Raw genomic sequence first — 24,063 nt, forward strand, 5'->3', positions numbered from 1 at the left:
TGGGTGTAGAGAAGGTGTGGGGGCAGGTAGAGCGAATAAGTCCATTACCCTAAAAGCATTCCCAGGTAGCAGTGATCTTTGTAGAGACAAAAATCCATTGTGCAGGGTTGTAACCTGAGAAACTTTCTGTTACCGCACTTGCTCTACTCACCAACATTGATCCCGGTACATGTGACCCTTTGAAAAGGAGCACCGTGTTGGTGATCCCTCTTCTTACTAACTAGCATTGTGTTGATAATGGCCATTTATATATGGTTGTACTCCACGCCCGTTTGGTTAGTAGGCGTGCCCGAACTCACTGATGCCATCTGACCAGGTGTCCTCAGATGATTCCCTTTCCCCCGTCTCCTGTCATTCCTTGATGTCATCTGTGAAAACAAAACAGCTTCGTGTGGTTGAAAATTCGACAGCACAAATTCTGTCGGGGAAAAGGCAAAAAGGACAAAAAAGCCTGGTAAACCTTGAAGAAAATAGGTTACTTTCTCTCCCCCCTCAGTCCCACAGCATGTCTGTCTGCTTTAGCACTGATTTCTCAGCTAGTTGGGTCCCAGGAGACCCCCACGGAGCCCCGCACTGCTCGGGGAGCTGCAGCTGTGTGAGACGGGGGGAAATGTAGTTTGTGCGAATTGTTCTTTACCTTGGTCTGGGTTCAGAATGGCAGCTGCACTCCGACTCTGTGTGTGACAGCACAAAGGCCAGCAAAACTGAAAAGCAAGTCAGCAAGTAGAGAGACAAAAGCAACGATCAGCTAATACAGCTCCACATGGCCTGACTAATTTATGAGAAGAAAACTGCTCTGTTCATTGGATCAGCACTCTGAGGGGGCAGGTGGGATCGCAGGAAGTTTTCATTGACTCTCCTGAGCAACTAAGGACGCCACGGGAGAGTCTCCTCAGTTTGAACTTTATCAGGGTCTACGCTTAATCAATAGAGTATTGGAAAAAGAATTAATTACTAAAGCAGAATAAAACAGCTGCATTTTAAACTAAGGATCCATCAATTCCATAATCTTCCAGTTACAGGCTAGGGGCCGTGAGGATTTGACTCGATGTAATGAGGAACCCGGGGAGTTTCCTCCTGAACAGGCTGGGAATTCGCATTAGCCTGGTTCAGCTGTTTGTCCTGAGTACAACTCATTTCTCCTCTCCTGCATGACAATGTGTCTTTTCTGCGCTGTGGAACCCAGGACATCCCCGCATGCCTGGGAGGGGGCACGTGAAGGCAGAAATCAGTGTCACCCCGCAAAAGAGCCTTCACCTCGCTGGGCCTCCTTATTCTGGACGCTGCGGACCCCCATCCATTGTGTGCCAGGTGGGGGTCAGGGCCCCGCCTGGGGAAGACGTGCCTGGTAGAACCCAGCCTGGAAATGTTTCATCTGTAATTTCCATACCGGTGGCTTTCAAGGAGGGCTGAGGAGGGCTAGGGGAGATGAATTGGGTTTTTAGTGAGCTCATTAGGAAGCCAAACAGAGTTGAGATGGCGAGGCAGCGAGCGGGGCTGTAATCAGTTCTGCTCGCTTTGTTCCGTGCCTTCGGGACATTTCTCGAAAACTTCGTGGCGGGGGCTGCGGTGCAGGTGCTGAGCAGAGCGGCCGTCCTGGTGGCTGACTTGTTGATTTGTAAACCTCTTAATTCATTTTTTTTTGTTGTTCAATGTAATCTTTTCTTTCTGAAGGAAAATTAGTTGAATGTTAGCCCTCTTTGCACTATTCACCTCTTAAATTATGCTCATTTTGAAGAGCTTGTTATGCCTGAATAAACATGAAATGACTTGGCATTTTCCCATCAGAGGCACACCCATTTTAACACCATGTATTTACCATTCCTGGAAATGTCTCATTAACTTCTGAAAATCTGCGAGCATGATATTTTGGGCTACTGTAACACACCTCTTGGCAGTCACAGAAGGCAGTTTGGTTAATGCCTCATAATATCCATTTTTATTCTCAACATGAAGAAAGACTCTCTATAGAAAATTGATGCAGTTTGCTCTGCTAATTTTCATGCTCATTCCAATTAATTTAACATGACCCAGATTTTCTTCCTCGGGCTCATCCTGACTAATTAGTAAAGCAACACCTAGAACAAGTTATGTTTAATAACATTGAGGAGCACTAGTTGTGAGTGGTTTTGATGCTAATAAAGATATTCACTGATGGGACAGATATTTTATGTCAATTACGGTATGTAATTTAGAAGTCCCAGTGTGCTGGTTGGCGTATGGAAAGGCTAGCGAATCCCTACGGGAGATAATCGTGTTTTTAAGATTTCCGAAGCACCTCAATAACCGCTGAGACCAATAACTTTATTTATTTATGGTTTTTGGAGGGTATGCCTAGCGGGATGGTAATGAAAGGGGTGGAGTTGTTGTGTTACAAACCTGACCCATATTCACGGGGCCTGAGCCTTCAGTACTTACTGAACCTTAGCAAGAGAAGAAAAGCCATCGGGGCATCAGAAAGCAGCATTTGTTTAAGGGGTAGGAGTGGTTTCTCCACCTCTGTGGTTGGGGCCCTTTTATCACATTTTTGTCATTAAGATGAATCAATTTTAGCACTTACAGCAAGGGCAAAGGTGGTAGTGGCAGTGGCCCTGGGGGGAGGTTTGCCAAGTCTTGTCTAGAATGGGAGTGGTTGAGAGCTACTTTCTCACAAGGAAGAGAGGTGAAGGTAAGGCTCCAGGAATGGGAAAAGCCACAGAGGAGAATTACTATGTGTCCCCACTTCACAAACATGTCTTCAGTGCCCGCTGTGCGCTGGGCACGGTTGTGTGTGCTGGGAGCGCTGAGGGGTAATATGAGGGAGCTCGCGTCTGTCCTCATGATGTTTATTTGAAATTGACAGACCGCCAAAATTTCAACCGACTGAATGATTCAAAAGAGTACAGGAATGTTACGATGTTTTATGATGATGGGAAATTCTGGATAGATGGGCTCTGAAGTCTCATGGGAAGCAGCATCTCACAGTGTTGGAAGGGTGTGACTGAGAATCCTGTCTCTGCCACTTACTACTTGTATGACTTTGGGCAAATTGCTCGGTCCCTTTAAGCCTCAGTTTCTTTATGTGTGGAAGGAAAATCAACCCAGTTAGGATAGTGAGAATTAAATGGGGTAATTCACATAAAGTGCTTAGCAGAGTGTCTGGAACAGAGTAAGTGCTCAATAAATATTGTTGTTGTTGTTGTTTTTTATTAATGTTGCTGCTATTATAGGAAACATTTAGAGGGAACATTTCTCCAGAGGCATATAATAGAATATACTCTAATCATTTCTCAATGCTAATTGCTATGGTTGAAGTTTGAAATTAGAATTGACAAGGGTAGTTCCTTTCTCTAAGTAGTATTAACAGGCTTTTTGCTACTTCCCTATTGAAAAACATAGCAAAGTCTCCCACCTCCTAATTGGTTGTTGGTAAGTTTTTCATGTGTAATGTCTTGGCTCTTCATAGGCTAGGGCTTCGGTTATTAGTATTTTTTTCCACTTTACCTTTTTATCTACTCAATATAGAAAGAGAAATAATTGGAAGGATTTGTAAAAGTGAGGCTAGACATATTGCTAAAAACAAGCACAATGAAAAATAGAAGAAACAAAAGAAACAACCGCATTCTGATTTTTAAAAACTGGCTATACTGCTTTATGAAATTGCCATGTTGGTAGGTTAAAAACTGTCAAATATTGGTAATTTCAGACGGTTCAACTTAATAATATCCATAAACCATAAGTAATGGAAAGTGCTTCGGGCAAGGCAAGAGTTAGCATGATGTTAACTGTACTTGCTTTATCTGTTAAGTGGGGATAATGGTATATGCCTCTTACGCTTTGTTGTGGTGACCAAGAATTGGAAAAAAACATTTGGAAGCTGAAATCACTATGTAAAGATAATTTTAATCCAACATCACATCTTTAGAAGTGTAGGACACAAGTCTCATAATAACTGTAATTGTTTTTCTAATGTTTTGTGGTTGCTGTCAACTTTACTTTCCAGCAGAATAATCAGCTATTGAGAAACTAGATATTTTAGTGGGAATTGTATAGATATGAAATATATTTTCAAAATGGAGTAATGTTCTAGTTATATCGTGTTTTTTTTCAGATTTCTGATTATTTAAATAATACACCACTTTGGGGAATTTATAATTTGCTTTAGAATCTTTAAATTTTAACATAAAGTAAGAGTCAGGATATAAATAGTTGAGGAAGTCATTACCAATTTTAGCATGATGTAAATTAAACAGTTATCATTTAGCTGCGCTAAGACCCTCTGTTAGGAATAGTTTTACAATTATGAAATAAAGTTGGCCACCTCTTCAGTGATTACTGACTGGTGGTAGAAATCGTGTTATACTGGGTCAGCAGTGAATTCCTCACTCAAATGGTGTCGAGTCAGCTGGTTTTTAATTTGTTATCTTCTCAAGAGTGCATTCACAGACTTCATCACTGAGAAGAATGACTCCCTAGCCTAGTGTGATCAAGATCCGGAAATTCGCTGCATCAGCATATTAAGGTTGGACTGCTATTTGATTGGTGGCTCTGAGATCTGATCGTACAGCAAAGATGTCAGTTCTCCCATAGGCTGGCTTGCACAGGTATATGAAAAAACCTGAAGAGCCCCCCGCCCCTATTTTTCCCTCCTGCGAATGGTTGAACCACCTTTCCTCCCAGACTAAGACCTTTACAGCTCCTGTTTTATCAGCTAACAGGGCCTGAATAAAGTTCACATTGGTACCCCTCAAGTTGAGTTTTCTGTCTTCATGACAGAATATGGGGGTGTGCTATGGCAAACTAATAGTTGTGTGGTTTTAAGCTCCTGGTCTTTCTAGAATTAGATGGATGGCAATCCAGTGCTGTAATGTTTCTTCAGCTGTGGCAAACGCGGCCTTTTGCTTTTGTGCTATTTTCAAGTAGGAGTTCTAGAAGACTGAGGAAAAAATTATTTTCCTCAAGCAAGGGTGTTTTTCAGCAGGTGGTGACTCTATTTTCAATTTTTTTTCCCATGTGAATGAGTCATTAAAAGAAATGAAAGAAGGAAAGGAAAAATAAGAATGAAATGAAACTCTTATTAATTATCTGATATGAGCCCAATATCACATATCTCAAAATTCAGATGAATCACTTGGCCATGATCAGGCTTTAGTGAGTACCAGGCACCTAGATTCAAAGCCATAAGGCAGTTTCCCCCCACATTCTACTTTTTAAAAATATTAATTCCACTTCCTATGGGAATGCAGGCTCTGTTGTGAAGTTGAGCTCATGGACTTGAGTGGAGACGAGCTCTGAGACAGATTAGCCATGTGACTTTAGGCAAGTTTCTTAGTCGGTGTGGCTTCACTCTCTGAAGATACTAACTGGTAATTGAAATGTCCAGCTCTGAACTGTCCTGCAGATGAGATGATGCCTGCGGTACCTGGCACAAGCTGGTACTCCACAAATGTTAGTTCTAGTCCATGTTCGTATGATGGATGCAGGGGTTTTCTGAAGGCATGGAGGTGGCTGGCAAGGGTTCATCTTAATTCTGTATTTCCCACTGATTTTTAATTTTAGGGTGCTCAGAGTCTTTCATAAGTGGTGTCATTTTCCTCTGAACTTGACTAAAATCTCCAGCAGAGATCTTTTTATAAGAGGGAGAATGGGTTAATACTGAAGTCCCCAAAAGAATTTTTAAAATATAGTTTATTAAGAATTGTTTCCAAGGGAGGTCATATGGCCTAATGAATAAAGAATTACTTCTGTTGCCTTTTTTAAAATTATTGATACTTTTTTTGCAAGTCGAATAGGTCTTTGTTAATAATATTTCTCATAATGGCAGTTGGCCAATGGAGAAAATTATTTTTTGGTAAAATATGCAAAGTGCATTCTGACCATCCACTTTGCATCTTTGTAAAGTTGAAGAAAATAGTGTAAATGAACTATTTTGTGTTGAATTTCTACCTTTAGCATCTTTTAAATGCTGCTCTAAATCATTTTATCCTTTCAGAACTTTACCACAATAACCTGGAGACTCCCTACGCTCACTGCTGTGTATCGCATGCTATACTTTCCACTAAAATCTGTTTTATGCCAAATAACAGGTTTATGTAAATTTACCTACAATCTGCTCAACATTATTTTTTATCAACTTTATGGTGGTATCATTTTCATCCAAAAACTTCACCCATTCAAAGTATACCATTTAATGAGTTTTGACAGTTGTATACCAGGTACACTTATGAGGCCAGCACTATAATCAAGATACTATAATCTCTCATCACCACCAAAAAGTTTCCTATACTCCTTTTTAATGCAGCCCTCCCTCTATACCTGACCTCAAGCAACCATTGATCTGTCTGCAGTTATTATACATTAATTGACACTTTCTAGAACTTAATATACTTGGAATCATACAGTATGCATTTTTTTGTGTGTGTGTTTGGCTTTTTCCATGTAGTGTAATGACTTTGAAATGTGACGTGTTGCAGGTATCAGTAGTTTTATTTTATTGCTGAGTAAGTATTTCAGTATATGGATAGACTACATTTTGTTTATCCTCTCATATTAGTTCATTTTAGGAAAGGAAACAACTAACATTTATTGATGTCACCTCTGCTGTGTCAGGTATTGTGAGGCTAAGTGTCCTGTGTAAACCTCCTGAGCTTGTTAATAAGAGTAAAGCACCTGGCACAAGGTAGTGATTTAATAAGTAACAGCTATTACTCTTATTTCATTTACTTTTCACAATTAACCTATTGGGTATGTATCATTCTTCCCATTTCAGAGATGAGGAAATTAATCTCTTGACCAGGGTTACACTCAAACAGTAAGAAATAGATCTGGAAGTTCAATACAAGATCTGCTTTATTCCACAGCTCATGCCTCTTCTATTGCATCATCATTCCCCCCACCCCCAAGGGTGTGTGCAGTTCTGTGGGGAGAAAGTGGAGGGACAGAGTGGAAGGGCATGGAGTATGTCAGAAATGAGCCTCCACTGTACAGAGGAGAATAGCTGCTCAAAAAAATAGAATAAATACATTTAGACAAAGAAGGGTGAACCAAGGATGTAAGGCACGCTTCCAGAAGTAGGGTGCCTCTGCTGTTAATGTCTGTTTCAATCACGTTGTGTCCTCCATACAGTGCGTCTTACAAGTTAATGTCTTTGAAATTTATGAAACATCAACTCTATGACCAGTTTCCAACTCTTGTAGACCAAATCCTAGATAGCTTCTGTTTGCAACTTTTAGATATAAACCCACAAAAAATAAAGCACATTCCAAGAAATATGAGAGTCATCTATCCATTTATCCAATAAAAGGTTAGGTACTGACTGCACCCATAGGGTTATACAGTTCTGAAAAGGACATGAAAAAAATAAAAAATATGGTTCCTGACTTGAAGAAGCTTATGTAGAAGAAATGTAAAAGAAATGTAGGAGTGGTGTGTATGTTTTGGAAGTTACTAGAGTTATTCTGATGATTAAAGTAAGCTTCAAAGAGATAAATAATTTGGGCCAGGGTTTTGCAATAATACAATGGAATGTGGAAAAGGATCAATTTCAGTATTAATTTCAGTATTTTCACTAATGCATATTTTTGTAACATAAACAGTATAAAAACCATCCTGAATGTTTCTGAGTGCATATGTTTGTTTATATGCAAGGTGTTGAGATGATTTTAGTGAGTGGCCTTGAAATCACATTGTTTTGAAGCAATTTAGAAAAGATTATGGATATGTTCAACCTCGACTACTAGGATCTTATATTTGTTCCACCAAGCTTTTTTATATGAGAGCAAAATGTGTTCATTTAAAAAATGTAGCAGCCTGGCCGGTGTGGCTCAGTGGTTGAGCATTGACCTATGCACCAAGAGGTCGCAGGTTCAGTTCCCAGTCAGGGTACATGTCCGGGTTGCAGGCTCGATCCCTAGTAAGGGGTGAGCAGGAGGCAGAAGATTGATGTTTCTTTATCATCGATGTTTCTATCTCTCTCTCCCTCTTCCTTCTTCTCTCTCTAAAACCAATAAAAAATAAATAAAAACATAGAAGCTTTATTGAGATATAATTCACATACTATTTAATTCACCTATTTAAAGTGTACAATTTGATGGTTTTTAGTATACTTACACAGTTGTGCAACCATCACCATGATCAATTTTAGAATGTTTTCATCACCCCAAAAGAAACCCCACACCCTTTGGCAGTCATTCCCCACTTAAAGTGAACTTCTAAAAGGACCCTGTGTCTGTCATTCTTAATTATATAGGCTATATGAAGAATAATTAATTTATGCTATTTTAGATTATTCTTGGTAAGGAGTCATATTATTTGTTTTCCGTAGGTTTATTACATGTATAACCATTTGTATTACATTACAAAAACATACCTGCTTGTTCTCAAATCAAAGTAGATTTAACTAAAACAATTATGCACAATAACTACTTTTAAAATATTAATAATTTCTTTTATAAAATTCTTAAAACAAAAATACAGAGTTTTATTAGGAAACTGTCGTGTGAAAATGTTTTTAAAAATGTACAGATATTATTTTCTAATAATTAACAAATATGCTCCCATTCTGATGGGTTAATGGTTTAAAAAATATTCACCTAGCCAGAACCGGTTTGGCTCAGTGGATAGAGCGTCGGCCTGCGGACTCAAGGGTCCCAGGTTCGATTCCGGTCAAGGGCATGTACCTTGGTTGCAGGCACATCCCCAGTGGGGGGCGTGCAGGAGGCAGCTGGTCGATGTTTCTCTCTCATCGATGTTTCTAATTCTCTGTCCCTCTCCTTCCTCTCTGTGAAAAATCAATAAAATGTATTAAAAAAAATATTCACCTAAAAGCAGTTATCAACTTCACAGGTTGATATTGTTCTTTTTTCTGGATAAACTGTGACTGGCTTCCTAACAATTTCCCAAAGGGAGTGTTGATAGTTAGCTCAATCTAGTTCTCTTAGTAAGCATTACTGTTATTAAGATGGCTGTCTCTTTGCATTAGTTAACAATGCAAAGTTACATTTATTCATTCATTCATTAATTTTTTTATTTAGTAATCCTCACTCCAGGATCTGTTTTTCATTGATTCTAGATAGAGTGGAAAAGAGAGGGAGGGAGAGAGAGAAACATCCGTGTGAGAGAGAAACATCAATCGGTTGCCTCCATTATGCACCCCAACTGGGAATTGAACCTGCAACCCTTCAGTGTACGGGACAAGGCTCTAGCCAACGGAGCCACACTGGCCAGGGCACAAAGTTATACCTTTATTAAAATATTATTTTGTTTTTATTTTACAGTTGAGAAAGTGGAATCAATATTTAGTCTTTCTGTTTTTGTTGTGCTGCTATTTGAAATAATACCTGCCAATACAAATTTACAGAGAAATACCGTATTAAGAATTCAAACTGATCTACTCTTTGATATTATAGAATGTGTTGCCCCAGTTTTTGTTTCAGATAGCACATATGATAATGAAAGATCCTAAAAATTGGATGAAATAATTACTGCTCCAGATAGAACTTTACTTTCCTGTTATTATTCCTAACAAATATTATTGGTTGATATTTAGTGTTTCATTTCATATAAAAGCATGCTAAGAGACAATAAACTAGAAAATCTTATAGTTAATGATAAAATGAGAATATTATCAGTGTATACTAAACATATAGGTTGGATGTAGTTAATACATTCTTGGGAACAGACTAATTTTATTCCAGTTTTAGTATAAAATGTTAAAAATACATTTTTGTATCAAAGGACTTCAGTAGGAAATTCTTTTTGCAAGTATAAAGGCCATATCTTCCCTGGAAAGACCTGTTGATTCAGAGATGTTAGCCAGCTATCTTTGCTAAAACACTTTACAATGCTAAAAATAATCCACTTCAGTTAAATATGGATAGTTTTAAAAAGAAAATCCCAGTTAGACTGTAACAGAAGGACATTTTGTGTGACAATATTTTGCATGATTAAAAATTTAAACAGAATAACAGCTATTTATATTTACAGTTACATGAGAGTAATTACTAAAGCAGACAAAATACTTAGAGCATAATTTAATAATGTTTTCCTCTAGCAAAGGTGCCAACATTATTTGCATAATGTTCACAATTTGTACGGAAACATAGCTAAGTGACATGGAGAAGACATTTCTCCCCAGTCACCTTCTTTCTTTTGTAGAGATGTGGGGAAGAGACTCATACATCATAACAACTCATTTTTGTGTGATTTCCCATAAATATCATGACCCGTGTGTCAAACCATTAGGTGAAAAGAGATGTGTTCCATTCATACTTTCTCTTTTAGGGTCGGTCTTTCAATGACCAGCCTAAGCCCAACTTCAAGGCTCCTAATTATAACATTTACTGGTTCAAAGATTAACCTTCGGAGAGGGGCATTCTGGGCTGTTGGTAACTTGATCAGCTCAGTCTTCCCTTGGTCCCTCTCTTTCTTGTTCTTTGTATCACAGGAGGGAGATGATGGTATCTGGCACATTCCTAGGATGACTTGAAGATAGCAGCCTCCTGTGTTTAGGGCTGAAAGATTGTGAACTCTGTTAGCTGAAATGCCACTCTGGGGAGGTGAACAGAACATTACAAAAGCTTTAGCTGTGGGTAGTGGAGTGCAAGTAGAGTCAAATTTGAGAGCTGGGACTTGAGTGGACATTTGTCCCTGTTTCTGCCTTAATAAAACCTGCGTGTTAACTGTGGAAAAGGGCATTGGAGAGATCACTAAAAATGAATCATTAGAGTGCCCAGAAGAGCTTTATTATGATGTACTGTGAATAACTCCAGAACCTACTCTGTACTTTTATACGTGCTTATCAGGTAACTGAGTAATAAGTACATTCTTTTATCCTCCACCACAGAGATTAAGCAGTCTGCTGAATTATAATGGCAAAGGAATATACTTTTCTACCAGCTCCAGTCAGTAGCCTTTAGAGAATTCTGTGGAAGGTTAGGAGAGGAGGTATTCTTTCTTGAAATAGTTTTAAAAATTCAAGTGAAATATAAATGAGAGCAACCAACTTAAGTGAACCATGAGGTAAGAGTGTTGGAAGCCTTCGTTCATTTCTGTTATAAAGGATTAGAGTCCCAGTCCATAAACAAAGCCACTTTATGGCTCCTGACAGGTAAATTGAGGGGACTGATTTGGTCAAGGACCAGTACGAGGATGTTTCTGTTCCACAGTTAACAGGATTCAACATGATATGGAAAATACAGGCGTGCAAAACTATACTACGCCACTCGCATTGCCAGCGAAAGCCTAAAACACAGCCACATTTACATATGTGTCCATCTGTCTGTTTTTACACTTTATTTTTCCAACCAGTGGGTGAAGTGGTTTTCATCCAAGAGGCACTCTGAATTTTTTTTTTCACCCACCCCTTTCCATTACATGACATAGATGCATATTTTAAAGTGCATGTTATTTGTCTCTGGACACACATTTGCACAGCCTTGGCTGGGTTTCCGCTTCTCTTCTGGAAGGTGAGCTCATCTTCGCAGGCCTCCGCGGTGCAGCAAGCCAGGTGGCGTGGGGATGGCTGAGTGAGGGAGCAGTCTGTGGCCTTGTCCAGGTTGCAGAACACCTCCATCCACTGCAGGCCGGGGCCGAGCTGCTGGCCACAGTCCAGGGCGAGCCGGTGAGAATGCAAGTGCTTTGGGCCTCCTCAGTGGAGAGCCTGGTAAATCCTGTGTAAATAGAGGGAGGATAACAAAGAATGAGCCCCTGCAGCTCTGAGCATTTGGAGCCATTTGGGGCTGAATTTGCTAAATGCTGCTTATACCGCCTGAAAAGTTGAAGAGAAAGGAGCCTAAAATCCTCTCTTTTTTTCCCTTTCTGCTCCTGCCCTGGGGGGAGGGTGCTCAGGACCAGGGAAGCCCGAGGTTAGCTGATGAAGACTTGTTTTTTCAGTGCTCTTTTGAGTGTGAAAAAGGTGGCCTGGGTCACTGTCCTCTTTAATGGCGGAAAATCCACACAGTTAGTAAATGTTGCATGTAAACGAAAGCATTTCATCTCTTCTGCTTCCCTCCATGCCAGCGGGCCATGAACTAGTCACTTGAAAAATCACAGAAAAATTTCACTTTAACGTGTCCAGACAGTTAAGCACAGCAGGAGAGTAAAAGAGATCAGTAATTAGCAGGTCTCGCTGCCGGCCGCTCGCCCCTCACCCTCCTTACATTTCTGGGTCTGCAGCGTCCCCCGCCCCCCAAGCTGATCTAATGTGAAGAAAGGTAAATCGCATGTGGAAAAAGATTTACTTTGAGGATGGCTGCTTCTCCTCCTCCTCCTCCCTCCCATCCCCCTTTCCCTTCCCCTCCTTTCTCCTCCTCCTCTTCCTTCCCTTCTCCTCTTTCTCCTCTTCTTCCTTCTCCTCCTCCTCTGCCCTCTGCTCCTCCTCCTATCCTCCACCTTCTTCTCCTTCTTCCACTTCCCATCTCTTTGGAAACCCTGATGCAGTTTCCTTAGTGGAATGTCCTACATTAAACCCTTGGAAGGTAGTCCCTGAAAGAAAATATATTTTGACCCTTAGTGCATTTTAATCCTGTTTTCAGAGTACTTCATTTAAAGAAGAAAAAGCATAATGAGCTGATGGCAGAAAATGAACTTGTAAAGAACTGTGTTGCCGGTCCATGGCTGCATGCTACTTCGTTTTTAGCTATAATGTTCCCAGTAATCTGAACGGCCTGCGCAGTGGGCAGCCCGCTCTCACGCAGCACTCTCTCTTCCCCATTAGAATAGGGCTTAAGCCCTAACCGGTTTGGCTCAGTGGATAGAGCGTCGGCCTGCGGATTGAAAGGTCCCAGGTTCGATTCCGGTCAAGGGCATGTACCTTGGTTGTGGGCATATCCCCAGTAGGGGGTGTGCAGGAGGCAGCTGATCGATGTTTCTCTCTCATTGATGTTTCTAACTCTCTATCCCTCTCCCTTCCTCTCTGTAAAAAGTCAATAAAATATTTTAAAAAAAGAATAGGGCTTGAGATAAAGTACTGTTTTCATAAACAATATATGACGCGTGTCTCAGACGTGTAAGGACCATCTTCGAGGAGGGTCATGCACATATGTAAACAGTAAATCACTGGACATCATCATGCTCCCACTGCCCATAAGGCGGGGGGAGAGAAGTGAGGGAGCCCAAGGCTTGGTGGCTACTGGACCAGGGAATCTTCTTCAGGGACACTTTCTTCAAAGCAGGTGACATTCTCACAGGGTCCTAATAATATATCTAAAGGCTCTTACTGCCATTTTGTCCATTCCACTCACATTTGTGTATTTACTCTTTGTCAGGGCTTGGAAATCAGAAATGAAGCAGACACAGTCGCCCCCCCCCCCCCCCACCCCTGGAAAAAACTCATAGTCAAATAGGACAGACAAATTAGTAAATAGATACATTGCAAAACAGAAGAGTAAATATAGCAAAGGCAAGAACAAAATGCTAAAGTAAAAAGCATAGTGTACTACTTTGTTTTGGGGGACTGGGGAAAGCTTTACAAAGAAAGTTCCTTTTCCTCTGGATTTTGAAGGTTGAATAGGAGTTTGCCTGGACAAAGGAAAATGAATGGGAAGGAGGGAAAGGAAAACAATGAAGAAAAAGGGCCTTCCCGGCCAAGGGGAAAGGACTAAAGGCATGGAATCTTGAAAGATCCCTTGGCTCAGAGAAATCTTTAAAATTCAACAGATAATCCTATTTCAAAATTCTTATTTAATATTAATATGAACTGTAGATCCACAGGGAGCAGTAACGATCCTGTATATAATTGATATACCTGTTTGTGTAAAAGGGTGCATCTGCTTGCTTCTTGGTTCATACTTCCTTTTATTTATTTTATTTTTTGAAAAATGTTATGCGTTTATTTGAGCCAAAATGAGGACATGTTCCTGGGAGCAAGATCTCAAATGCTCCCCGTATTTACTTTTAAATATGTTGTCACCCACTGTCACTTTGGGACATAAACGTAAACATACAGGGCCTCACTCCTGGGTTTATTTCTTATGCAGTGAGGGCTAATCCAGAGCCTCGTTTCACTTTTCACAGTTTCTTGTCCTCTCATACGTTTAAGGAAGAGGGTAGAGGACGTGAGCATGGTCTTTGGAGGACAAACACCACTCTGCCACTAACTGTGTGACCTCTGACAAGTTATTTTCTTTGAGTCTCACTTTTCTTCTTTGTAAAAGGGGATTGATAATAGTAGTTATTTCATTTATTTGTTGTGAAGATTAAATGAAGACTGGAACCATGCTACTTGTGATAATGATGATAATGAAAATGGCAGCAGTATTGATAAAAATGAGGTCCCTGTGTTCTAGAGCTAGAGAAATGGTGTAGGAAAGGGACTGCCTCCTTTAATAGTAGATAAAAGCACTTTAAGAACTCTATGAATTAGTGTATGTATATGCATGCGTATGTATATTTGAGTGTAGGCAAAAAAATGCAGTTCATCTACAAATATATTTGGACACTTGTGTACAAATTGGTGAATTATTTGAAATAGATACAATTTAATTTATATACACGTAGATTTATAATCACATATATCAGTATCTATGTATTCATGAATAGACTTAATTCCTGGGGATAGATTGTTTGGAAGATGTGTGTGTGTGTGTGTGTGTGTGTGTGTGTGTGTGTGAGTGCACACACATGCATATGTATGAAGTTAGTAAATTTACATTGCATAAACTGAAAATGGTAATATACTGTGTTTCTACTTATCAACAATGATAGAGGGAAAAGCCATGTTCTTCCAGGTGAGATATTCTTCTTTAAAGCACATATTTTTGTATAAATGTATTTAACTATTAAACTTGGTCCAAAACTTGGAGAAGTGAGGATTAAATAACACACCACCAATTTATCAAAAAGAAGTACAAATACCATTAACTATTAACGAAACTACATGTTCCTTTGTCCTGATTATTCCTCTGAAAGTATAACACTGGGAGGGCGGTTTTAGGTGTTTGTAATGTGACAGTGTACCAAAATGTCATAGAAACCTTATCCTATTTTTCAAAAAGTGACTTGGAGGCAGAGGAACATCACACTTTAATCTCAGTTCTGTGGAGTGTTTAACAGCTTGCACAGTGAGGGCATCACAGCTCACGGGGTCCTGACTGTATAGCTAGTCCATCCCAAGTGTTTGGAGCATCTCTGGGCTCTGAAAGTCAGTCTGTTGCGGTCCACAGAAGGGTCTCCACTTGGACCGCAATAAATCGATTACAAAAATCCTGGGTGTCGAAGACTCTTGCTGTACTGAATATAGTTATATGTCTTAGAGACTCGGGCTTACTTTTGGTAGGAAAGTTTGCACATTTCTGTTTGAACTAGGATCAGCCTGGCTCAGGGCCCGGCCCTGGGACCTAGATCTAATCTCTTTTCTGCACTTAAACCTTTACGTATAGGATCAAGCCTTGCTCAGAACTGTCCCTGATAACAGAGTTCAAATGAGGTAATGCTTTGAAAAGTAAAAGGAAACTTACAATGTTAATGTGAGAATAACACTGGACTTGAAGTTGTCTGGACTCCAGTTTATGTAACCACATGTAACTGAAATCTTGGGCAAGGATTTAACCTTCAATGCTAAGTGTCTGGGGTTTTTTTGTTCTGTTTTGTTTTGTTCCTTTGTTTGTTGGTTTGGGATGGGGAGGAGGGAGAAAGTTAAAGAGAATGGACTGGGATCTTCTTGGTTGTTGCATTACGTTTCTGAGAGAGCACATCCCAGTGGGATCGAACTCACCACAGCACATCGTCACTGTATCATTTCTTTATTCCAAGCCAAGCAATTGATAGCTAAAATATAGACAGATTTTTGGCTAAATGGAATGAGACAATATGCCAATGAAAGGAAGTGGTGTCCTTTTGCCTGGGTAGTTTTTCATGACCAAGAATTTCACGGTCTGGGAAGTTCTGCTTTAGAACCATCTCAGGATCCTCTCATAATATGCCCATATCTTTTCGTGATTCGCTAGCTACACAGCTACAGATGCGGATTTGCCTTCTCCAGGATACCCTGCCCAGAGTGTAGTGTGCTCAGCTGTGGAAAGGTTGTGTGGCTTCCTCCAGCACATGCCTGTAAGGATGGCCCAGAGGCTAGCTTCAGGCCTTCCAGACGACCACCAGCCAGGGTAGCCGGCTAAGCGGGTCTCCTCTGTGTTCTACAGCAGGGCTCCTCAAATGTGTGTGGGTGTCAGAGTCCCCTGGTGTGCCGAGGGACGCTCAGACTGTTGGATCCCACTCCCTGAGTTTCAGGGTCAGTGGGTCTGGGATGGGGCCAAGAATTTGCATTTCTCACAATTTCTTCACTAGTGATTTACCTTTTTTAAATGTTATTAAAAATATGTTTTTATTGATTTCAGAGAGAGGGCAAAGAAGGGAGAGGGCAAGAGAGATAGAAACATTGATGAGAGAGAAACATCCATCAGCTGCCTCTTGCACGCCCCCCACTGGGGATCGAGCCCACAACCCAGGCATAAGCCTTGGCTGGGAATTGAACCAGTGACCTCTTGGTTCATGGGTTGATGCTCAGTTACTGAGCCACCCCAGCTGGGCTGATTTACATTTTAAGAGTCAATGTTCTGTAGCTTCTTTCTTCCTGTTTAACCCTCACCACCAGAAGGTTAGGAGGGGGCTTCATTCTGTTGGCTAGTATGTGTGATGGAGAGAACACCACGGCTCTCCTACAATGAATGAGGCCCCAGGCAGACTATAGGTGCTCACCATGACCACTGACCAGACTCATGGGAGTAAAGTCGAATTTTAACAATCCACCTGTTCTGAGGTTGCATTTTATTTCAAATTGGGGGGTCATCTAGTCTCATGGCTTTCAAAAGCCAGTTTCAGCATCAGTTCTAGGCTGATTGCATAAGCAGAATCAAGGAGCTTGTTAAAAATACAAATTCCTTGTCTGTGCCCGAGGATATTTTGATTCTGTAAGTCTGGGATGAAGCTTGGGGACCTGTGTTTTTAACAGTCTCCCCCGATGATTCTTTTCACTTCAAAGTTATCTGTCCACAAGCCTTGAGTATTTCTTTCCATAGTCACACACAGCATATCCCGGCAATACAGCTATTTGGACTATCTTTGCTGAAAACGTAGACTGTGCCCTTAGTCAAGGGATCAGCAGCCTTGGAAAAGAGGTGTGCACCATGTTCCTCTTGATTCCACTTTTCATCATCGGAGCTGGCAGTGTGGGGGAGAGGCCTGTGATTCAGCCCCTCAGAAGGGCCCTAATGGGCACTGAGTTCTTCTAAGAGGCACTGTTCCTGGCATGGATACATGGATGAGGTGTACCAGGGCAGCCCACCTAGCCCCTTGGTGCTATCATGAGTGTCCTTGCCCCAGTGTGGGATTATCGCAGAGGGGTGGGCCCTAGAATAAGCTTATTGGTAAATTCTGTCATTCACTCACCGAGCAATTGCTGGGTTCCTGCTCTGGGTCAGACATGGCGGTGTGCTCTCAGGATAAAAAGGTAAGAAACAGCCCGGCCAGTGTTGCTCAGTGGTTGAGTGTCGATCTATGAACCAGGAGGTCACCTGCCCGAGGTTACAGGCTCAATCCCCAGTAGGGGGCGTGCAGGAGGCAGCCGATCAATGATTCTCATTATTGATGTTTCTATCTCTCTCTCTCCCTCTCCCTTCCTCTCTGAAATCAATAAAAATATATTAAGAAAAAAAAAGATAAGAAATACTTTTGAATCCTAACTTCAGATGCTGACACATACACTGTTATCTCCTGTACCTCCTTTGGCACATACCCCTGTGCTGGTGTACACACCCTTCTGGGCACAGAAAGTCACTTGGCACTGGTGCCAAGGATTGCCAGCTATCTGCCATACACGCACAGCCTGAAAACAATAGCCACATTCGGGGTCCCTGCCCCCAGCATCATCTGCACAGTTTCATTTTAGGTTGCAGATCACACAGTTGCCTTTTTAAGATTTTTTTCTTTATTCTGTTGTTAGTCCTCTATGCTGGAGTTGGTTCAAAAATACATTGAAGGAAAGATGATGGTATTTATTGTGTATTTGAAAAGGAAAATTTCTCTTTATAGACATAAACACTAATATTAATTTGAAAATCTAATGTTTAGTATCTAGTTATTATAAAAAAGAGTCACCTTTTTCTTTACTATTATTTGTTACACTGGATCCCAATTCAGATATTTTATAACATTTCTATAAAACAGACTGTTTTATATTAAAATTCATGTAATGATCCTGTCTTCTCCAGTCAATCATCCAAAGAGGCTCGATCTAGCTCCATCTTTTCCTTGAGCTAAATATAGTGAATCATATAGTTTGAAAGTGTTACCAGCCCTCTTTGCTTTTAAGCAAGAGAAAATGCACCGTGGAAACGCCGTCTCTCATTCTTAAGGTCATTGATTGGTTAAAAAGGCAAATGCCTTTTTTTTGGTTGAACTTCCTTCAATTAAGCCATTAACCTTTGAAAATAAGTATATTCAAAAATGTATCAGAAAAAGCTAAATGAGATTTTAACAAAATCCTGACAATTTCAGCTTAAACATATACACAGAAACCATATGTGCTTAGAAAGAAATATATACACACAGGCATTGTTTACAGCGTGTGTTTTTATATTTGGAAGACATGGAGGGGAGAGCTGTTCCACACATACATTATCTGAAATGTACATCCAGATAGCCTCCTAGATTTTCCACGGAGACAAAGATATCTTTATCGGTCGCAGGCAGACAGACTGACCGACTTCAAACTTGCACTTGCAGTGTGGGTTTTTTTTTTTCCTCATCTCCGGGTACTGCTTTTCAAAACCGCCCCGGGCTACAGAACAGCACCTCAGATCCCCAAGGCCCACTGCCTGGCTCCTAATAGCCACTCTCCATCTGTGTCACATGAGCAGCTGATGAGATCGCGCCAGTGTCTGTATTTGGGAGAGCACATCCACCCAGGTTAAAATGCTGGGGTTGCCAAGGAGCAGTCAGAAGCCATTAGTGGGGGTGAGAATTTGCCTTGCAGCAGTTCCTTGGCATGGTAGAAGCGTGTGTGTCCCTGCTGGTGTGTGTGTGTGCGTGTGTGTGTGTGTCCTTGTGCAAGCGACCCGTTAGTGTGCATGGGTGTGCAGGGAGCGCAGGCAGATGAAGGGTAGCCTCCGTCTACCCACTATTCACAAGTCAGATGCCTTTTGTTTCCTGGCACTCCGATTAGTTCTTTGACTATTTGGGGTCCCTTTGACTCACTCTTTTTTTTTTAATCATAACAGACGGCAAAGAAAAAGAGAACAGCAACTTCGGGGTCATGCTCTAGTGTTTGGGCAGATGGAGGGGAGCTGCTTTGCCTTGGGGCAGGGTGGTTGTAATGAAGTGGCCTGTCAGTCTGTAAATAGTGAGGGTCATCTCTTCCATGTGATGGAGGGTATCGCATTGCAGTGAAAATGGAAATGTCAATAAAATTAATCTGCCGGCTCTTTGCTGTGGCTTTTCTGCTTCTCTGGTCAAAGAAGGTTGAGGGTTTTTTTGGTGAGAAAGGAAAAGAACAGGTACAGGGAGGCCCACAGAGCAGACCGTGAAGTTTCGAGGCGAGGGGCCCGGCAGGCAGGCTGTGGCGGTGTGACCCCATCCGCCAGGAGGGAGCGGGCCTGGGAATGGGCCGGTGGGCCTATGGCCTTCTCGGGGCCGCTGTGCAGCGGCCAGCTCGGGCTGCATTGAGCACGGAGTTTATTGTTTTAGGCTTTCTTGGACAAGGTTTTTACTTAGCATGGGATTTATGGCATTTACTGCTAATGAATGTCTATTCTTAAATTACAAAAACCCCCACCTCAGCACAATTCCCAGATGTCCTCCCAGGACCCTGGCTTCTTAAACACCAGCGGGGAGCATAAACTCTCCACTTCTCTGTTTTCCTCTTTCGTGTGGCTCCAGGCTAATGATGTGCAAGGAAAACACAGCCATCTATAAAGCCCCAGCGCTGTCCCCGTATTCTTCATTTATTTTGCATTTGATTATGCCACAAGTCGGATCTTGTTTCTCTCCTTTTTTTAAAGTTATTAGTTCAAATATTAATGTAGGGATATGGCATATACTGCTGCTCTTGATTGATGCCTTCCCAAAAACAGGAAGACGTGCGCGTATGAATTTTAAGAAAGTAGGGGTCCTGCAATGCCTTGCCGGAAGAGTTTTTTAGATACATAATTTAGATGCCCTCCAGGCAGGCTTTCAAGGCATTTTTGCCGGAGGGCAAGAAAAATAACTATGACTGTTAAAAAGTAAATGATTTTTGCTAATGCACAATTGATGCCCGAGAAAAGCACAGAAGAGAAAGATGTTGATAGAAACTTCTGATTAAGTGAGCACCCTACCTTGATGTGTATCCCCCCCCCCTTTTTTTTTAATGATAATGATCCGCAGTGCAGAGAGCTACAAGTTTCATGCAAATGCTGAGTGCAGGGTCACGGAGGAGTGTGCAGCTGCGTGTGCTCCGGAGGTGACAGGTCTGGGAGGGGCTGAGCAGGCAGTGTGTTATGTGCAATGAACAGTGACACCGTTACTGTCACCTATGCAGGCAGCCTAGAATATATAGACTACAGAACATTTAACTTGATTACCCGACAGTCTGTGTTCACGATGGGCACGGGGATGCATTTTCTCCGAATGGGTTTTCTGATGGCGGTTTTCCCACATTGGACTCCATAATTGACAAAGAGCTACTGCACTGTGTCAAGCACACAATTATAATCGAATTAATGATATGGGCGAGTGTGAGACACACAAAATTAACATTTGAAGAGGCCTGGTTTAATTTTGTCTTTTACATATTTGTGTCTCCAATTATACTTTAATGAAAGAGACGATGGGCGCTAATGGATATCTCTCAACAAGCCGCGCGGAGCTCCTCATTAGCTTCGCGTGGCTGTTGGCCCCCTTTTCTGGGTTCGCTCTCATGTGTGTTCCTGTCTTTCCACCAGGGGATGGTCTGGACAACAGCGTGGCGTCACCTGGCACAGGTGACGATGATGACCCAGACAAGGACAAAAAACGCCAGAAGAAAAGAGGCATTTTCCCCAAAGTAGCAACCAATATCATGAGAGCGTGGCTCTTCCAGCATCTCACAGTAAGTCAAGATGAAAGAAACGAGTGTTGTTGTCTTGCCTCCTCCCAGCGTGTTAGACGGGCTCGTACAGATTTCTCAAAGTGAGGCGCCGATTTCCCGTTCTCAAAATCTGATGACCAACAGAGCAGTTCCGGTTTTGTCAGCTCTCACCCCCCATTGAGCACCCTTCAGAAAGCAGCAGGTTTTTCGTGCGACTGGGCCGGGAATGGGCCTGATTCACAATGATGCAGGACCCTGACGTTTGTTACGTATGCTAAGAGGGCTGAGAGCAGCTTTAGGTAATGCAACCCAGGCACAGGGCTGTGAGGAGCTCCCTCGTCCATCCATCCGAAGTGCCGACCACACTCTGCACGAGGGCCAGCTCCTCCCGGAGGCAGAGGCGGCACCTGGCCACATGCAGGCATGTCCAAGCTCATGGTACCAAGCGTGACTGTGATCGCTGAGGCAGCTTGCGGACATGTCATGTGTCTAGGTGACACGCACAGGAGGTGATAGGCGCTATCATGCCCTTGTTTGTAAGATGGAGATGAAAGGTGTGGGGTTTTTTTTTTAGCTGTTCAGATCCATTATCTTAGAATCTAACCCTCTTTACTTCTGGGAAAAGATCAACCATGGGCAACACTTTTAAAGTAACACTTTATCTTGATCCTCCTGTTTGCAGTCCGTTTCATGTGTCTGTATATACTGTTGACTCTAAGACTCCCGTGGCCCAAAAAAAATGACAATGTAGTGTTTACCGAGGCACCGGGCACTCTTCTATGTTCCTGTGCATGTGGAAATCCTGGGGAAATGCTGACGATTTCAGAGGCTGTTTCTTGCTATCATATTGTTTTCAGGCCATTCTGTTGGGGCGAATGCTTACAAATAGAGGAGCACATTGGAAGCTGAAGGTCTTTGACCATCCAGCTTGCGTGTTGCCATGCTGAATGACATTAGTTACAGTGTCACGGGCCCAGGACAAGGTTCCACTTTTATTTATGGCGGCGGCTGCGGATCCGCTCAGCCGGCAGGGCTGCCGAGGGCAAGGGGCGGAGGGCCGGCGGGGAGGGCCAAGTGATAGATTCACGTTCCTAAATCGGCCATTTTGATGTAAGGACATTAGTAGCAAACTAAGGTGTATCGATCTGGCCTGTGGTGTCAGGATTAGCGGGGGGACCCGCCGAGGCCGCCGCGGCAGTGGTTATTCTTGCCTTGCAGCTCCGGCCATTTCAAAGGTCAGGGCCCCGCACTGACTCGGCTCAGAGGAATTAGACGGAACATGCGGTCTCCGGGCTGATTACTTAACCAAAGACAAAATAATGAGTCCTAAGCAAATACTGACTAATTGAAAGGGCTGTAAATCCATTACATATCGGTCAGGGATAATCAGGAGTATTTAATCACTTTTATCTATTCAGGAGCACTGAAGCTGCAACGGCGGAGCCCCGAACCTTGCCATGTGGTTATTATTCTCATCATTATCAAAATTACTTCACAGCTGTTCTTTGCTACATCACCTCAGCTGGAGATTTACTAACCTGTAAAATGTTTTTAATCTGGAAGTCGAGGGAGTGGGAGGGGAGGGGTTTCTCATCTTTAACTGGAGGTTTGTTTGGTTAGAGTAGCAACTAAGAAAGGCCCGTGGAAGGCTGGCAAGCTCACCTGTCCGGCTTCCTCCCTCTGCCTTCCTTCACACGCAGCCTTTCTGGGCCGAAAACAAAGACTCCAGCAACTGCTTTCCCAGCAAACATCTCCCTCCGTTATCAGAGCCGATGTCCCAGCACAGTGGAATCTTAGAGGATTCAGCTGCTCTGTTTACAGATGAGGAAGCAGACCCAGAAAGGGAAGTGATTAGCTCCAAGGTCAAGCAAGGGAGGACGAGGACCCCGGCTTTCCTTTTCCCCCAAACCGAGGCTTTTCCCACCACTTTATGATGACTGCTCAAATCATTATCACCTTTAACAGTTGCATATAAATCTCTCAACCTCTGCCATCAACACACTCAGAGTCAAAGAGGGAGAGGGCTATGGAGAAGCAAAGCCCTGTTTGTTCTCTTGTTTGTAAAGCCTCCCGCTTCTCTAGCCTTTCCAAACAGGGAAGACTCTCTTTGCACCTCCATTTTTGAGACAGCGTTCTCCTTTACCCCTCGGATTCTGTGATTTGAATTTCCCATGCAAGCGTCCAGAGCCCTCGCTGGCTCTCGGGCCTCGCCCCGTCCCTCTCCCGGCAGGAACCCACCCTGCACCTTGGCCGCTGGTGAAGAGTGCTGGGTGGCCAGAGGTTCCTGGGTTCTCTCTGTGGCTCTGATGTGCAAGGTGCTCCCGCGCAGCTGTAAGACCTATCCCCACCCCACGAGTGCTTCCAACTAGTTAACTGTTTACGAGGCTTGGTGCAGAAGTCTCTCTCCAACGGAACGTGTTAGTGAGTGTCTGTCCTTGGAGCAGGGAGAGGAGACCACAGAGCCAGAGCCAGGGGTCCAGAACACTGGCATTTCCTTTTTTAAAAAAGAAATCATATTGCTTCTCTAACACTGTGTTACCATTTGTCAGAAATTACATTCCCGTGTGGGAGATAGGCACCTTATGTACAGATAAAAAACACTTGGGAAAGGGCCGTGATGGACATGTCTACCCAGGATTGTGTGGCCAAACTGGCATGTCAGGTTCAGATTGCCTCTGTCCTGGCCGAGCCTCAGTGAGGTTCCTTACGTTCTCTGCATTTGCCATTTCCTTATTTTTCAAGCAAAGAGGCGCACGTGGCAGGCTCCTTTGCCACGCTCACAGGTACCAGCCTCTGGTCATCCTTTCTTCCTGTCCACCCCCCGCCCCCTGCCCTTTTTTCCCACCAAGCGCTTCACTTTCCTCCTCCCCAGGAGCTTTCTTCACAGCACGGCCCTGTCGGCCCTGTCATTACTTTCTCCCACCAGCTTTGTCTCCCAGTCACCCTCTCGGTTCCCTCCTCTGCCTTTTCTGCACCTCCCTTGGATCCTAAGGAAATTCTCTGTGGCTTTCCCTTTGAAAATTTCTCTCTCTTCATCCAGACTCCCC

General features: G+C 42.6%; 1 protein-coding gene across 9 annotated transcripts in view; it reads left to right on the top strand.

Moving 5' to 3' along the window:
- The window catches only part of MEIS2 (Meis homeobox 2), a 205,229-nt gene that overhangs the window by 44,117 nt on the left and 137,049 nt on the right, over window positions 1-24,063 (top strand). For all 9 annotated transcript variants that reach the window (XM_005879354.2, XM_005879355.2, XM_005879357.2 and 6 more), the window contains one exon: window positions 20,892-21,037. In XM_005879354.2, coding sequence (XP_005879416.1) covers window positions 20,892-21,037 — 146 coding nt within the window. The remainder of the gene's footprint in view (window positions 1-20,891; window positions 21,038-24,063) is intronic.

Source organism: Myotis brandtii, unplaced genomic scaffold, assembly GCF_000412655.1.
Source record: "Myotis brandtii unplaced genomic scaffold, ASM41265v1 scaffold596, whole genome shotgun sequence".
In the NCBI taxonomy this organism is placed as follows: domain Eukaryota; kingdom Metazoa; phylum Chordata; class Mammalia; order Chiroptera; family Vespertilionidae; genus Myotis; species Myotis brandtii.